The 18,700-nt window shown below is 38.9% G+C and overlaps 1 protein-coding gene and 2 long non-coding RNA genes across 3 annotated transcripts in view; 1 reads left to right on the forward strand and 2 right to left on the reverse strand.

Moving 5' to 3' along the window:
* Positions 1-13,172, forward strand: part of auh (AU RNA binding protein/enoyl-CoA hydratase) — a 31,254-nt gene extending 18,082 nt beyond the window's left edge. Inside the window, exons 7-10 of the mRNA XM_083568008.1 lie at positions 8,049-8,236; positions 9,367-9,417; positions 11,994-12,041; positions 12,529-13,172. Of these exons, the coding sequence (XP_083424134.1) occupies positions 8,049-8,236; positions 9,367-9,417; positions 11,994-12,041; positions 12,529-12,606 (365 nt within the window). The 3' untranslated portion in view covers positions 12,607-13,172. The remainder of the gene's footprint in view (positions 1-8,048; positions 8,237-9,366; positions 9,418-11,993; positions 12,042-12,528) is intronic.
* LOC310740894 lies at positions 1,920-8,042 on the reverse strand. Its single transcript, XR_014537793.1, has 2 exons — positions 7,493-8,042; positions 1,920-2,409 (listed from the first exon to the last, which is right to left on the reverse strand). It is a non-coding gene; the product is annotated as an uncharacterized lncRNA (long non-coding RNA).
* Positions 13,173-13,774: 602 nt separating the features above from the next.
* LOC310740893 lies at positions 13,775-16,009 on the reverse strand. Its single transcript, XR_014537792.1, has 3 exons — positions 15,922-16,009; positions 14,189-14,298; positions 13,775-14,086 (listed from the first exon to the last, which is right to left on the reverse strand). It is a non-coding gene; the product is annotated as an uncharacterized lncRNA (long non-coding RNA).
* Positions 16,010-18,700: the final 2,691 nt, after the last annotated feature.

Below are 18,700 nucleotides of genomic sequence, written 5' to 3' on the forward strand. Positions count from 1 at the left end.
AATCCACTGACCTACTTCTTTGCTTCTTCCCACACCACTGTTTGCCTGCCCCAGATCCTCAACGTGCCTACAGCAGTGGCTTACACACACACACACACACACACACACACACACACACACACACACACACACACAAAAATGATTTTCCAGTAGCCCTGTGTTAATAGATACTCTCATATTGAACACAGTTACAAACAGAACGGCAGTTTTCCAACATAATAACGACTCCAAACACACCGCCAAGATGACAACTGTCTTGCTGAGGAAGCTATAGGTGAAGGTGATGGAGTGCCCAAGTATGTATCCAGACCTGAACGCTATTGAGCACCTGTGGGGCATAATCAAGCGGAAGGTGGAGAGAAGCCCATGTGTCCAACATCCAGCAGCTCCATGATGTCATTATGGAGGAGTGGAAAAGGATCCCAGTAACAACCTGTGCAGCTCTGGAGAATTCCATGCCCAAAAGGATTACAGTGATGGATAACAATGGTGCTTACAAAAATATTGGCACTTTGGACATATTCACTTGGGGTAAACTTACTTTTGTTGCCGGTTATTTTTTTACAATAATGGCAATATATAATGAGTTTTTTTCTGGGGACATTAAATTTGTACTGCACATTAATTACTCTAAAATACTGTATATCCAATTTATATTTCTATAGTATTGTCACTTAAAAAGATTATACTAAAATGATTGTAAGTACACATACGTACATACGTGCATACTTGGAACTTTTTTTTGTCCCCCTTATTAATGTGAACCAGAAACAAACACATTTTCGTATCTACCACTGCCCAACACACTGTGTATCAAATCCCATACCTGTTTATTATTCTGTTATCGAGCGTTACAGGACGTGTTTCAATTTTAAAAACCTCCCATGCCACCTTGAGACATGTCTGTTTTCTTGATTATTTTTCAGAATAGTTTATTTAAATTTCATTCATTCATTCATTCATTTTCTCCCGCTTATCCGTAATTCGGGTCGCGGGGGCAGCAGTCTAAGAAGGCCCCCGCCTTCGACTGCTGCCCAATCCACACAGCACCGTCCCTTACGGTCCCTCCTGCAGGTGGTGAGCCCACGGGAAGTTTATTTAAATTTGATTTGGTGAATTTGCTTTCTATTTTACTTGATGTACCCGAGATACAGGGGACGAGAACAGCGTACATTGGTCAAGGTTTGTGGGTTGCAGAAAATTTGGTAGCTCAATGCTAAAGGCATTAAACTTTGGATCAGATAGTCTCAAGCACCACCATACTGCTACTGCCCGGGCCTTGATCACGGCCTTTAATCCTCAACTGCTCAATTGTAAGTCGCTCAGGATAAGTGCGTCTGCCAAATACTATATAAAACATTCAAATCTGTCTTTATAGGTTTGTTTGCTCGAAAAGTTTAGCAACCCTTAAACTGGGGGAGGTGGTAGTTTAGTGGGCTTTGGATCTGAAGGTCGTGAGTTCAAATCTAAGTCACACCAAGCTTCCGCCTTGTGGGCCCCTAAACAAGGCCCTTAACCCTGCAGCTTATCAGTTTTATAAAGTGACAAATGTAAATCGCCCTGGATAAGGGCATCTGCCAAATGCAGTAAATATATTTTGAACCTCTTTTTCCAATCCGTTACTATACATTATTTTATTCATGATTTACCATAAATACCTTCTGCCCTAATTTTGTATGTGGATTATTATGATTGGTAATAGTAGCAGTAGTATTTTTACTATTGCTATTATTACTGCTACAGCTGTAACCATCTGTTTGCATAAGTCAAGTGTTGATGGTCCTGGAACTGGAACTTCGTGTCCTATTTCCGCACTGGTACTTGACACATTAACGTTATTCCAGAAGGAAAAGCAGACATGCACACTAACAAAACACTGAGGGTTTTTAAAATTACCGGCACAAAATTTGACACACCTGTTGATCCAAAGGAGCAGTTTATAAAGAAAATGTATTTAATAAATCGGATAAATTAAAGTGAAGCTGGAACATGGACAAGTGACAAAAAATAAACAAGTACCGGTCAAACAAAGGCGAAAAGATGAACCGCTGCGGCTTGGTGTATAAATCGGTGTTTATGTGATAAGTTATGAGAGAAAATTTTGACACATGGAGACTGTGCTCTGATGTTTAACATGGAATTGAGTATTTTATACTCTCCCATAAAAATGGAATGATCCCGAAATGGAACATTAAGGAAAAGTCTACGATGTTTCCCTAAATCGTCTCAGCATCTGCAGTGAGCAGTCATCCATCACGGCAACTTTCTTCACGTTAAATGTGCTTCCAGGAGCTCATACGTACGCCAGAGACCGGGAAGATCGATGACATCGTTCCCAATACGATACGCGTTTTCTCTGTAGCTGCCACAGGAGCTGGACATCCAGAACAGTTCGTCTTTCAAGGAAATCTGTCATGTGAAGAATTTTATTGTCATTGGATGCCACGTGACCCAATCACAACTTTGCAAAAATATACATCATTGCATTCTAGATTTACACTAGCATCTACTTTGAGTACATAACTATTAAACAAGTCCTAAAAGTTATACATTGGCTGGGAATATAGAATATAATTAAACTGATGTAAAAAGCTTCTGTGGTAACAAGGATTCAGTTAAGTGAAATCCAGGATTTTTGTAACCTGAACAGTGTGTGTGTGTGTGTGTGTGTGTGTGTGTGTGTGTGTGTGTGTGTGTGTGTGTGTGTGTGTGTGTGTGTGTGTGTGTGTGTGTGTGTGTGTGTGTGTGTGTGTGTGTGTGTGTGTGTGTGTGTGTGTGTGTGTGTGTGTGTGTGTGTGTGAGTGAAATGGTGCGTTTTAAAAAACACATAACCGTCACATATGTTCTGTTCAGGCTAGTGCCTTTTGCATATATTTTTAAAGCAAGGTGCCACAACACCTTCACAACACCTCCAGAATTCCGTTTTATGTCCTAAAAGCATTCCTTCCTTCCTACCTCCATGTTTTGCGGGTGTGAACGCACGTTCCACCTGTCTAAGGGACCCCTGTAAATTCTTAGAAAGCCCAATGGTTCTCTATAACATACCCTGGGGAGTGATGCAATATTGGTGAAGTGCCTGCCACGTGTCTGAACAGTCACAGAACATTTACCGGTTAAAGTTAATGCTGATTGATTTTAGTTCCAGGAGCTGTCTTTCCTGAGAAATGGCAGAACTGCACAGCTGATGGACTCCGAGGTGACACTCGACCCCTCCTTTTTTTTTTTCTTGGCTGCCTTTGAACAGTTCTGGGAATGCGATATGTTATAATCGTCTCGCTGACTGGGCCATACAGACGATTTCCAAACAGCTCAGGGCAAAGCTCCAGGTCAACCGCCCTGACGGTATATCATGCTTTTACAAACATGTCGAGACAGCAAGCTTCGTTACACCCCCCCACCCCCCACCCCCCCCATCCCCAACACATGCTGTAACTAAGATGGCCAATTTTCATGGGTTGTGATGTAGGGCTTTCTTCGAATCTCTTGCTAAATCTCTTCCACAATAAGAAAAAAAAAAACCTGTTAGTTACACAGCATTGCATAAGGGCACAAGTTCACTGCTGGAACTTGTTAGATAGCTTTGTTTGCATTTGTGGCTTCTCCGCTTGTGGGTCCTGACATTAATAGCCGAATCATGCTTGTTTTCTAGTCTTTTCCTGGCATCACAGTGACTCAGATGTTTAAAGAAAAAAAAAAAACCAGGAGATAACTTCATTGTCTGTGAAATGAACTTTTGCTCAGGCCAGATTTTTTTCTATTTTTTTAAAGATAAATTCCCCTTTCTTTCTTTATGTAACCGAGTGGATATTACCCCTTGTTTTTGCCACTTCAGATATCTTAAAAACCTTTCGTTTCTATCAGATTTCATACGAAAAGACAAAAAAAGAACCACAACAATCAATCACTTTGACCGTCAGCAGATGCGAGCAGATGTGGCCAGATCTGCTTGAAGTAGTTTGATTTATTGTCAAGGTATTTAGAGACAAATGGGGAGGGTTGTTTCATCACTGAGCATTTATGCAACGTGTATCTGCATCTTCGAGTGTAAACATGTTCCCCTTATGAACTTGGGTAAATTGTGTAAGCCGGATAAAAGGCTTAAAAAAAATCAATTTGTGATGATGTGGCCTCTGTTTTTTTTTAAGCTCTGTGCAACGAAAGCGAACGCTTACTACGTGACTGTCCGGTTACAATTAGGTTACTGGTTTACATGGTTACAGTATATTTTTGAGAGTTATTGGTCCATTAATGCAATTAATATACTGTATAATTCCATAAATCTGCATTTCTGTCCCTGAAGTCTGATCTAGAGAATTGTCTGATATACAGATACACTCTGAACACACACAGATTTTTACATATTGATATTACACAGTGTTAATTGTCTTGTGTGCTACATGTGCTTGATTAAAGTAGTCCAGATCAGTTAATTTAGGATCAAGTCACAAACATTTCTCAGGTCGTGTATATTTTGATTGTAATTTTCAAATGAGATTAAACTCTATTGTCAATGTGTAGAGTACACGTATTGTACAGGGCCAATGAAATGCAGTTAAGCATCTAAACAGATATGCAAATAGCAATGTATATAAATAAAGAAATCTAATTCAAGATTCAATTATTTGTCACAAACATAGTTATCTGCAGGATACAACTTGCAGTAAAATGCAAAGTTAAAAAGTAATGACAAAACTTGAATTTAAAATCGATATTGCTAGCATTAGCCGCTAGCCACTTCTTGGTTAGCGGCTAACACGGGCGCTATGGATTATTTAGCATTTTATGTCCAGCAAGAAATTTCTCTTAAAAGGGGTAAACCCTGACAATTTTACATATCGATAGAGTAAATGAATTAAGGATGGAAGGATTGAAGACATTTGTTAAAGTAAACCTTCCCACACCACCAACGTGCAGGCATGAACCTTCACGTTCATGTACTTATGTATCCTTCATTCGTGTGGCAGCAGAAAAATCCATAAAATCATTTGCGACTGTTGTGTGTGAAGTTTTTCCAGGAGATCAACCATTTCTAAAATGCTGAAACCAACCTATCTGCTGCCAGCAGCCATCTCAAGGTTATCACATAGGTCATTCTGATATTTGATGTGAACAATAACTGAAGCTCTCCACTTGTCTACGTATTATGTTAAGAATTGTGCTGCTGCCATGTGATTGGCTGATTAGATAACTGCATGAATAACTGGGGAATAGCATCCGCTCCTTAAAAAGCATATATACAGTATATATATTATAATATTATATTATTCTTAACCTTCTTTTTATATTTTTTTTAGTTATACTTTATTTTATTTGTATTTATTTTAAACTACTTTCTTTTATCCTTTTATTCTATGTCTATTTTTCATGGACATTTTTTGGACAGTCGTAAAAAAGCATTTCATTGAATGTCGTACTCTGTATGAATGTAACAAATTTCAATTTCAAATACATAATATGAGGTCCTCCTTACATTACATTACAGCGAGTGGACAGTAAGTGTATATATAGACAGACTTTAGTTGTACTTTCTTTACAAATGCAATTCACCCTCTTATTTGTTACCTTTAAACTCCAGTAATGCATAATTACGTTGTGACGATATCTTACTATTTCTGTTTGTGGCTGATGTCAGTCTTAATTGTATTATGGTCAGGAAAAAAGCTAAGTGAAAGAGTATGACTGACTAAAAATCAAATCATTCTTTTAAGATGGAGAAAACAAAGGTGGCCAGTATGTGCAGCCAGAGAGGAAAATTAATCACAAAATAAGCTGAGTCATGGTAATGGATGTCTTCACTTAATTTTACGACCCCAATTTCCCCAAAAAAATGGGACAGCGTGAACAGTGCTAATCCGAATAAAACATAGATTTGTACATGTACAATATTAAAGCATTATAGCAGCACAATATTTGATGTTTGACCTTGTAAATGTATTGAATACACTGCAACACATCGTAACAGTTAAGTATTTACACGTGTTTTTAATAGCCCTAAAGAGAAACAAGTTGTTCAAGTTAATTAAGTGGGATTTTCTCAATTTTTTTCCATTTCATACAGAACTTGAGTTGTGCAGCTTGTTTGCCATATCTTGCACAGATCTGGACTGCGAGCAAGCCGATCCAGCACCCTCATTTTCTGCTCCCATTGCCATGCACTTGTATGTCATTCTGTGAATGGCAGGATATATCGTATAAAAACGATTTCATATCCTCTTGCATGAATGCTTTTCACATGAATGTGCCAGGGGTTCTTACAAATCTCCACACCGTAACACATGACACCTTTTGGACCAGACTTTGATAGCAGCTTAGATGGACCATATTCTTTTTGCAATTAAATACAGGACGGCTGATTTATTGTCCAAAAACGATTTTAAAATGTTTTCTTGTCAGACCCCAGATCCTGTTTCCACTTTGCTGCTGATCTCAGATTAGATAGAGCCCATTAAAAGCATAGTGAAGCTTTGAGTCTATGAATAGAGCGATATGTTTTCCTAATAAAGTGGAAACTTGACAAGCGAGTTCACTGGAAATATATAATCATAACCCACTGCTACATAAACACTTTCAGTGTTAGGAATTTTCTAGTGAACTCAAACTATGTACTAGAAACAATCTGTATTAGGCAGCTGATAGCTTCAGTTTTTGTAGCTTTCACAGCAATGGACAGTGTCAATAAGGATTTACAGAAATGAATGCATTCTAGAGGTATTTTATAGCTATATAAAAAGATATATGACTATATATCTATATAGTACTAACTGTATATAAAACTATAACAAAAAAACAACTGAAACTTCCTGGCACAACGTGAGGAGGAAACCTCGAGAGGAATCAAACAGGAAAGGAACCCATTCTCATTCAAGTGACCCCAGATAGTCTACTAAAAAATAAAAATTTTGTATAACTTGCCATTAAACTAATTTTTATTTTATAAACATCATAAAGCAGCACCATAAAGCAGACCTAAATAATATCAATCCCAACCAGTCATTTTTGAGTTATGCATTGTAGCAACTAACATAACCTAAATAATGACTACTTTTAATTTAACTTCAAAATGATGTTTGAGCTTATTGTATTTTAATTGGGGTAATTTAAGAAAAGAATTCACTAGGATCTGCTATCAGTTAAGTATAAAGGGTCATATTTCTCCCAGTAGGGCTGATATTTTTCCTCTTTTATTTTTCACCCTAATTTTTTTTTTAAAGTTAGCTCTACCCACTACCCAACAGCTGCTCACTGAAGAATCTGAGAGCAAGCACATGCTTCCTCTGAGACACTTAATACCAGCCATCCACTATTCCATCTTTTTAAACTTCTGCTCACAAACAGGCGTCATCTGCCCTCATTCGTATACACGAGAGTTGAAAGAGTAATGCGATCGTTCTTACCCAAAGATCATGTGCACAGACAGGTATTACATTGATTAAGCAAACACTTTCCATTGTGCCACTCAGGAGCCCAACTGCATTAAATACTTAAAATATACCTCTGATGTGATGATAAGAATTCCTTACACCAGCCTCCGGCCCTAAAAGGTTGGCGATTTGTCACCATCTACAAGAACCCTATGACTATTTTTTGCCTGTTGTCATTAGCAGAGGTTAATTGGTGTCTCATGAGAAATTCTTCCTGCCATCTGTGCATATGTACAATGCTTGCTTAGTGGGTATTTGTGGAGCTTATTATAAATAAGAGGCCGTCTCACCCTTGAGGTTGACATTATCTTCATAATTCAACTCTGGGCGGCGCAGGGGGATTTAGGTTTCACTGTGCTAATGCATTGACGTAATAGAGCCGGCTCAGTGAATATGTAAGTTAGCAGGACACTGCGGCTTTTACTTATCCTGGAAGTTAAAGCTTTCCCAAGAGTGTCCATTTGCTTTGCGAAAGGTCATCCAGTTTATTTTTGTTTTGTCTCGCCATCTTTTGTTTATTATTGGAATGAGGTATGATTACGTCTCGAAGGTCCAGATTTTTGTGTGAACACAGTAACAAATTGGTTATGTGAATACGTGTGTGTTTGTGTATACGCACCTGTACAGGGGGAACCCAACGTCTGCCACGGACTATAGGAATATCCCTGGCTAAGGAGCTGATCTTTGCTGCACGGGTGGTGGATGGTACTGAGGCCAAGACTCTTGGGCTGGTTAACCACGCTGTGGAGCAAAACAATAGCGGGGATGCAGCTTACCTGAGAGCTCTGGAGCTTGCCCGAGAGTTCAACCCACAGGTACAGCACGTCATGTCGAGCTCTTGATGAAAGAAACACTGCACAGGTTGCACAGGTTGCAAGATGATCTTAATTGCAACTAAAATTTACACAAATATAATTGTTGAATATCTTCTAAAAATGTTAGCAGACTAAAAACTCTTTTGCATTTTCAATGGAGGTAAATCACACGAGCATTTTTTCCCCATCTTCATTGTATTGTAAAATATTTGTTTTTGATAGGATTTCATCCTGGGATCTGATTGGACCATTCCAAAGTGATGATCTTCTTATTTTGTCGCTATTCCTTTGTTGACTAAGAAATGCTTCTTCATCTAACAGAGTTTATTTCTATTTACGATTCCAAGCCCTAGTATAAAAAAAAAAAAAACCCTGCCTTAAACCATTATGCTACCACCACTATCTTCGCTTGGTGCCAAACATATCTTTAAAAATTACACCCAAAAAGTTCTACCTTGGTCTCATCACATCATTTTCCTCCATGGTTTAAGTTGATTGTATGCGTGATTGTATGAATTTAGGCAAGTTTGAATGTTTATTTTTCCATTGATAAAGTGCTTCAACAGTAGAAGAGATTGTTGACACATGTACAGAGTTAAATGCAGTAGGCTACTAGCTAGACATTGTTGCAGCTCCTCTGATGTTGCTGTAGGTATCTTGGCAGCCTCCCAGAGTATGTTTTGTCTTGTCCTTTTGTCAATTTCTGAGAGATGTCCTGTTCTTGTAATGTCACAACGGTGCTTAATTTACTCCATGTTTTCATGATGGCCTTCACGTTGTTCCCTGGTACATCTAATGTTTTGGAAAAGCTTTTTTTTTTACCCCTCTTTTCATCCTACCTTCTAACTTTAAGATATCGTGCATGCTTTGAAAACCAATGGCAAAAAAACCTTCAAAAATATCTGGGGATTATTTCAGGTTCTATGTTGACCTAACATACATTATATGAAGTATAATACAGAAGAATTGGGACACCTGACTTTTCCAGCCATATGTGGTCCAGCCATATGTGGCAGCAACCGTGACTACAAACATTAGCATTTTTGCTAAAATGCATTACTACATTAATGCGAATGAAATAGTCTAGAGTGGAAGATTCGTGCTTTTCTGATTAAATTCTGTTCTTTTAGGGGCCGATCGCGATCCGGATGGCCAAGCTGGCCATCAACCAGGGCATAGAGGTAAGATCTTTCTACACAGTCACGTACAAGGGTTCATTTCTGCTGTGAGCATCCAACAGACTGGACAGGTTGTGCTTCAAGGCTTGATTCTAGAAAAAAGACTCACGTAAAAGCTCAGTCCCATTTCAGATAAAGGTGTTTTCTTGTGTCTAAGAACTAAGGTTCTTCTGGTCTACGTGTGGATTGAGTTGCATGGCTGCATTGTTTCTATTCGTTTCAGCTGCTACACTAGATGCCAGTGAGAGTCTGCTCCATGACACCACCTTGAACCCAGGGGCCGATCTGTCAGCACCACGGTGCCTTGAGGTCAAAGGAAGTCATTCATTAGGCGGATGTCCTGACAAGTGTTGTCATTTTTGTAATTTTTCACATAGCGCCTATTTTTAAAACTAGAGAATTCGGACAACTGCACACACGGGCGATTGTGTTTAAAATACAGCAGATATTTGAGAAACTACAGTATGCAGCTGGAAATGTTTACCATGCTATAGATTGGGTTTTAGCCCGAAGCTAGACAGGCATTAGAGGAGGGTTACTGCGTATTAACCATATATATTGAAAAATAAAAAAACTAGAAGTTGCTTTTGATGGATTACATTTTAGATGCTCAGATAATATTTACAGCCTTAGATCAATGGGGATTGGATTTTAAACCCCTCCAATTGTGAATTGCATTCCATGTTTTATACAGAGAACTTTTACTATAATAATGGAGCTGAACTGATATTTAGTTTTTATGAACCTGGAGCATTTTTGTGGAAAAAGATTTTGCATATTAAGTATGACAAAGCACAAGTTTCCTCACAGAGAACTTCAACAACGGCACATGATTTTATACAACGATGTGGAGCATCGGACATACAACCACTTTCGCCATGTGCTAATGTCAACTTTGGAGCCAGAACTATAATCCGTGCCATTGTCTTTATTTCAGGAACAAACATTTGACCAATCGGAATTTAGCAGCAGTGTTGTAGACTGGTGTTCAGCATTGATCCTGGTTTAATGAACAGAAAGGAAGGTTATTTGTCTAGTGTAATGTGCAGCCGTGGAGATATTTCTGGGCTGCTTCGGTGAAATGCCAAGGTAACCTATAAAGGTCGGTCTTCTGTCCATCCCTATTGTCAGCAGGAAGGCTTTACTGTACAGGCTGCATTACACACTGGAAGTTTTCATGAAATTTACTCAATCTTGCCACAGTGGTCACGGTAACCACTGTATTTTTTCTGCAGCAACTGGTTGTTTTCTGAAAAAACGCCACACTGTTTATATATTTCTATTTAACTCTCAATGTGTGCTGACAAGCTACCCATTGATGGTATTAACAACACTGACAAATGCAATGTTGAACTTTTTTTTTTTTTTTTTTTTAGTTTTTCCTCAGTTGCTTTGGATCGTTACTCAGATCAGTAAATCGTAATTGTATCGTAAATGCAATTTCTCGTTGCTTTGAACAAATTGCCAATGTTTTGGTACATTCATTTAATTGATTGTGTACAGTTGTCTGCTGTGTTCTACATCATCAGTGATTTATCATGTTGATCAAAATATATTACAGTAATCCCTGTTTATGGCGGTGGTTACGTTCCAAAACCTCGATAAACAGACGCCAACCCAAAAATGCTATTTAATGTATGCAGTACGGTACTGTATTAACATTTTAGTTCATTTTATAATTAATAATTATATTTTTTTATAAATAAATTTCATTATTTCAACATAAAACTTCATAAAAACATAAAACTCGTTTTATGGTCTATCATGCTCTGCGTGAGAGACTGGGAAAATCAGCCAAACTAATTAATTATGTGACAAATGCAATTCTGCGATAAACCGGAAACTGTACACTGGTTCTTGCCTGAATAGTTTTTAACCCCCGGAACATCTTGTCATTAGTTTTTTATCATTTTTTTATAAATTTTTTTATAAACGTGACTTGAATTGATGAATTGTGCAGATGAATCTTGAATGTCACTAATTAAGGCGAGTGAACGGAATCAGATCAACCAATGATCAACCGGTTCTCTAAAACAGGAAAAGGTGAATCTCATGAACCTTCAATGTGTGACAGAGCGAAACACAGAATTACTATTTCTGAAAATGAATGAACAACCAGGAAATGAACAAACATCAGTAAAGTACAGAAAAAGTGTGAATCCTGTCTGGTCTCTTGCAATCGAAATCTCACATATAGTAATGTGTACATATGTGCTGTATTCATACTGTAGATGCCAAACAGAAGAAATTCAGCCTTGTGCATCTTTGATCACTGTAATCCAAGCCAGAGTTTACATCAGGAAACACTGAAACCGTGCGCAGTCATACTGACAACATGAATAAACATTTTGACCATCTTGTTTGTTAACGATGATTTGAATGGCAGTGAGATGGTCAAGAAATACAATGTTTTATGCAGTTTTTACGAACTGGTTTGCAAATATTAAGAATGATTCAAGAAATGCTCCAAACCAACCGAGAAAACCTGTACATTTCTATCTCATTGCATTTCCATGTGTATTTCTTGTTATTCTGTTTCAAGACATTTCCATTAGTTTTTTTTTTTCCCCTCCCTTAAGGTGGATTTACCAACAGGATTAGCGATTGAAGAGGCGTGCTATGCTCAGGTATGTAGTTATTTCATAACCAAACGCTGTGAACGTGTAGAGAGTTTGCACCAGGTTGCACAGATGCACTTTATGTGGCGAGGACACTTATTAGTCCTTAGCCCTGTGTTTTTGGGTTTTTTTTGTTTCTGTGAATGCTGTTGTATGTAGCATCAGGGTTCTGGAGGGCTATCTATGTCACGGCTCTGATTAACCGACAGAGTCCTCAGTACATAGTCCAAATCTATATATTATGCAAATACACGCAGGGGTATTTATTTGAGAGATATAGCTTTTTTTACAGTGTTCGTAAATTTTCCATGCATACATTTGCATCAAAACTTATTTATACACCTATGTTTTATGTACCTATTATAATTTTAATCAAGATGTTAGATAATTTTTTACCACATTATATTTGAAATAATCATAGCCGATCTAAACCATAATCAACCCCCTGTCCTCACAATTTGGAGAACTATGACTACCTTGATGTGCCCTCGTTTAGGTTATCCCAACAAAGGACAGGCTTGAAGGCCTGGCAGCGTTTAAGGAGAAGAGACCCCCTCGCTATAAAGGCGAGTAATATGGGAAAAGTCCTAAGCAAAACTGAGCCTCTGTCTTCCGGATTTTCTGTCACTGCTGCTGACGGACAGTTGTAGAGAAAGCCACCAGCCTGCTGCCCCGTGCCCGCCTGACCAGCTCTTGACTCTCTGTCAGAAAAAGACCAGTGATCTCACTCACAAGGACTTGAGGTGACGGAGGGAGAGAAGGACTGTCTGTCCATGACTTGTCCCTCACTTGTGAATGAATCTGCATGGTGTGTTTTTCTGTTCTTTTGTTCATTAAAGGTCTTTTTTTCTTTGCTGTGTGTTGTGAATCTGTATCCGTGTCTTTAAATGTTCAATCAAGCATTTAGCCACCTCAAAAAACAACAAAAAAAGATATATAGGTCCTTTATAGCTAGCTTCAATGCTAATATATATGTAATGCAACAGATGCATTAAACAGGCCTGTTTGCTTTTCCATAAAGCATATGTTATGTATTATAAGCATATGTTGTATAACTGACACTAATCCATTATAATCCACTTGATTTATTTTTTTTGTTGTAGAGAGAAAAATGCAATAAAACATTGCCCAAAAGTGTAAGATCATGTTTGTTGTTGTTGTTTTTTTTTTTTTTTTTTTTTTTGGGGGGGGGGGGGGGGGGTGCCTACAGAAATACATCCGTAGACATTTTTGTAGTCAAAATGCTTTTACGGCTTTTCCTGGCTGAAAGCCCGGCTCATGCGGATTGATGATGTAAGAATGTAAAATATAATAATTTTCTGTAAATGCAGGTCTGTAGTTAGAGGATGTTTGGTGTATCACCTTGATGAGGAGAGCATGTTATTGCACAGTCTGGTGGAACATTCAGCCAATTCAGCCATTATCTTCTACATCGTGATGAGTAATGATCTTAAAAGACTGCTGCACAGTGTAAAATGGGCTTTAAATGACAGCCAGTAAGCTGAAGTCGTTTTTTTTCTTCTTCCCACAATACTTTGACCAATCTCCCGGAGAAATTGCATCATCCAGTCAAAGTCTGGAGCGAATAAAGAGAACAGTATGGTTTGTGAGTCATTAAATTGTGCCTCTTCTCTGGAAAGTCCTTCCGACACACACACAAACACACACACAGTAAGAAAGCCACACCTAAAGCACACAGCATACCACTTACTTTCATAGAAGTAGCGTATTTTCATAGCGTAGACAAATCTGCAATCTATTTCAGCCAGCCACAGGAAGTGGTTGAGCAGTTAAACATTAATACCACATTCCACAAATGCATCTTAAATGCTTTTTGGGAAAAAAAGACAGTAAACATTAAATGACAAGGGATTAGTATGTAGAGTAAAAGTCGGCTGCATAGAAACAGCCCTTGCACTTGTTGGTTAATTGAGGACGGAGGTGGAAAAAAAAAAAGAAAAGAAATGCCTGGTCTGGTGCAAGAGCTGCTGTGTCAGCCAACAAGAACGCTGCTCTGGGGGTCATATGGGATGGACTTCTGCCTCCGCAGCATTCTGGGAATGATTAAACCACTGATGTAATGCTTATCTAATAAACCTCAATAACAGGAAAAAAGCAATGACTGGCAAATTGTACCAAGTTGGCTGGTTACTCACAGTCTCTTATCGAAGCCTCTGGGACCTCCTGTAGACACTGAGATGATGTGAGTAACACCATATGCTGTTGTGGTGTCTCATCGAATTCTCATTTTTGTCCTGCTGCACTACTGAGGATGGGAGGGTAATCTGTGAAACGCGTCATCCTATAGAGCTTTTGTTTAAAATGCCAAATTTAGAAGCTTAATTCTCAATTTTAAATGGAGCCTACTGTAGCTCTGTGACAATGACCACAAAGCGAGTATTGTATGACTAGTCTTTCAGGCCAGGCTATGTCTGCCCCGATGTGTCCCAGAAATGATATGTTACTGTGTTTTGTCCACATCACCTTTTTTTTTTTACATGGCCCACTTTCCCAAGTCTTTAATGGATTCCTTTCCCTGACATTTCACGCATAGCGTGTCCTCACTCGTCAGCTCAGAGGTGTAACCGACTGTTTTAAATCAGACTAACCGTCAGACGGATCGTTCTCCCTTGAAGTGGTCTGGTGCGCCACACCTGAAGAAACTTCGGGAATGCTGCAAATAGTCGGTGCAGCGCTGCTCGGGAGGAATGATAACAGGCCTTGCATCATTCACACCTCCCAAAAAGGGCTTTAAGTGGGTTTCAGAAGTACCCAAGTGATTTACTTGCTGTAATGATTGGCTACGAGCTCTGAAGAGAGAAAATGCTGACTTCGTGTCTGCGGCTTGTGATCAATTCTTTTGTTGTGGTTTGCAGAGCTTATCTAGCCACAGTGTCCAAAAACCTCTCTCTGTACTGTGTGGGCGTATGATACAGCTTTGGCTAGCTGGGATGCAAGTTTAAAACTGCGTGCCTGAAGGCTGCTGAAACAGCAAAAATATTCCACGCAGTCAAGTGTGTTTTAAGCTTGTGTGTGTGCATATGTATGTGTGGCCTGTTTGGGTGCCCTAGTTTTTCTCTCAAGGTAACTACACGATGTAAGACTCAGATGTGCCAACCCGGTTCTCATAAACATTTGATATCTGGTTCACGTGCATGATCAAGGTAAGGTGAATTCAATTCCCACAGTGGACACAAAAATCCCTGTCCTTTGCAGACACATTCTAAACAAAGCCCTGACCTATTATTTCTTTATGCTTAAGCAGAGTCCAAATGCACATGCAGCCATGCCCTTATTTGAAAATAATACACATTTTAACATGCAATATATTTTATTCAGAGACCCCGTTCAAGGTTTTGTTAAAAAAAGCAGCCGACTGCTGTGCACACAAGTCACGAGAGCACGTCAAGCCGATACGGCACGTTTAACGACAAAAACAAACATGGCGGACGTCAAGAACAGCCAAAGGCGATAGAAAATACATCACAATACCCACAACCCCATTGTGCATATTTGGCACCAATAATTGCACGTCTTGCACACAGCTGAACATAATTAGTAATTATAACTCAGTGTTTTTAGGTTGTGGAGTGTAAATGTTGCTTATGTATGTAAATTCTATTTTATTGTAATGCTTTTTTCCCCTAGTGTTAATTTGTTAATCTCTAAAATTGATTTTATTCGTTTGAGTCAGATTGAGATTTTAATCTTTTTTTTGTATCATTATTTATTCTTTTTTTTTTTTTTATTAGAATTTTTGTTACAATCGTTGAAAAATCATTTCACTACACAATTTGCATATTTGTGACTATTAAAATTTGACTGAATTTGAGATACACTTCTTTGACTTGTTTTTATAGCTGCAAGTAAAAAACATTAAAAAGTTCACCTAGTTTTGGGATCGTTACTGATGTCCACATGCACAGTGTCAGTTTTTCAGTAAGACACTGACATCTTAAAGAACTTCCTCCTGCACTTTCCTCTGACTTTCCTAAGAATGATTGGCAAGAACTGTTGTGTTTCTGTATTTGTACAACGCTGGGCCAAATAGAGTCAACTCTTCACCACTGTATTGCACCACAGACTTGCTTCAGACACACACACACACACGCACACATGCATACTTGGAGCTCTGTTTAGTCTCCCTGCTGTGTTGAGTAAAAAACCCTTGACCAATTCTGCTGTTTTAACTGTTAAAACAATCGTGTGAGACCAGAAAACGAATCGCACAGATGCCCCACACGGTGTGGTGACTGAGTGTGTGTGTGAATGTGAGTGTGTGTGTGCGGTTAGGCCTTTGCACTCCAACTCCAGCACCTCCTCCAACGCACTGACCTAATACTTCACATTCCTTCCTGGAATAGAGAGGCCCATTAATACCATTCCTCTTCCAGGGCTTTAGAGTTTATTTATTCCCTTTCTTTGTCTTCACATGAGCGCGTTTCTCATTACGCCTTCTCTAACCAGCGTCTCTTCCCTGCAAGACAGCATGACTTTGTGGCATTCAACATGTTTGTGTCAGTCCCTGATCTCTTCTTACTACATAAAATCTTCAGAAGTGTAAGAACATCGATTGCTAGTATTATCATGCGTTTTGGCCTTTTGTGTGAAATTCTTGGGAAAAATCACAATACAAGATAATAAAACAGTGCTACTTGTTTTGTTATGCGTTTCTGCTCACACATTGTCCTTTTAAGGGAATTCTGCTTTAAAGTCCATTCGATCAAACCATGGCCTTAATTTACATTTTAACAAACAATTTTCCAAAGAAATCATCTGACTTCCTATTATGGGTGTATGAAAGGAGTAATTCGAGGATGGGAATCATTATTTTCCCAATGTCTACGTGTAGAACGTGTTTTTATCATTCAGCATCTCCACTCATTCTTTACAAAATCCATATTTTTAAAAGCTACATAAATGTACACGTGACAGTATTTCCAACAGGAGGACTTATAAATGGACAGGAATACACATTTGATCAATTGTCTTTAAATATTGCAATCATAGTGTGGACCAAATGTTTAGCATCACAAGAACACTGGCAAATCCTGAGTGGGTAGATGGCGCTCGCCTCCAATTCTGTTACGCTGCCATGTGATGCAGCAGGAGCAGCAGTTTGACAAGATCTTGGAATCTTGAGTCTTGTAGAAAGAACGTTTTAACTTTCACCTCCTTTGGTGATAAGAATTTTGTGATAGGAGACGGTAAATGGGACTGGCAGTATCACTGGTATAAAGTTGGAGTAGGTGAGTATGAATAGCACTAGTTACAGGTTTATCTTTGATCGAACATCTGGTTGATCCCATAAGGAATTTATTGATTCGTATTAGAAAATAACATAACTGAGATCATGGCTGGGGTTTTATGTGTAGCACACATTTATTTATCTGCTTGAATAATTATGTCAGTGGAAGTGTCGTAATATAAATAGTAAGACATTTGTGTGTGTTTTCCATGATTTCCCAAACCCACCATTTACCATCATACCTTTTATGGTTTAACCCCCAGCTCCATCAGACAACACATCTATGCGTCATGTTCCTACAACATTAATGTCCTGCTCATTTGTTCCCGTTTCTTCCAAAAATGCATTCCAGACTCCCAAGCTGACATCAGCTCAAAACTCCGGATGTTCTTTTTTTTCCAGCGTCTGTGCCGGAGCCAGTGTTGTATTACGACCCTGCAATGTTTAGAATTAGTCTGTCACCCACTTCAGAGGAGGCCTACAAACCCGAACAAAGCCAGCGTGGCACATTTGACATTAATTACAGCTCGGGACAGGAATAGCTCTAACCTATAGGCTGATCTTTCAGGTCAGCAACTCAATTTCTCTGCCTAGAAAACTCTTCTAGACAAATTTATCTTCTGTATTGATTTCCTGCTTCTCTAAAAGCACGGTTTGTTTAAAGATGTAGGGATAACCAAGCGTGAGACTGCGTATGATGTACACAACCAGGCATAACGTTATGACATTATAACATTATGAGCGGTGAAGTGAGAAACACTGATTATCTCTTCATCATGGCACCTGTTAGTAGGTGAAAATATTTATTAGGCAGCATGTGAACATTTTGGCTTCAAAGTTTATGTGTTAGAAGCAGGAAAAATGGGCAAGCATAAGGATTTGAGTTTGATAAGGACCAATTTGTGATGGCTAGACGACTGGGTCAGAGCATCTCCAAAACTGCAGCTCTTGTGGGTCTACAGTGGTCAGAATCTGTCAAAAGTGCTCCAAGGAAGGAACAGAAGGAACAGCGGTGACAGGATCATGGGTGGGGTGCGAAGGCTGGCCTGTGTGGTCCGATCCAACAAACGAGCTTCTGTGGCTCAAATTGCTGAAGAAGAAGAAAATAATGCTGTTAATGCTCCAACGCAATATTAGGCAGATGGTCATAATGTTATGCCTGATCAGTGTATATGGATGAGTTGATCATTTTTTTGTATATGGGTGAGTTTATCATTGCTGTGTACGAGTGGAATAATAGATGAAAATGTTGTTTTTTGCTATCCCATTATTAGCACGTGGACAGTAGGCACAGGAAATAAGAACGGATGGACAGCTTACATCACATGATCCCATTCCTCAGTGTTAGCCTGATAATCTTTACAATCCCCCCCCTCACACACACACACCATAAACTTGCCCCAACCCACCAGCAACACAC

The sequence above is a fragment of the Silurus aristotelis genome, assembly GCF_946808225.1.
Source record: "Silurus aristotelis genome assembly, chromosome: 18".
Lineage (NCBI taxonomy): Eukaryota > Metazoa > Chordata > Actinopteri > Siluriformes > Siluridae > Silurus > Silurus aristotelis.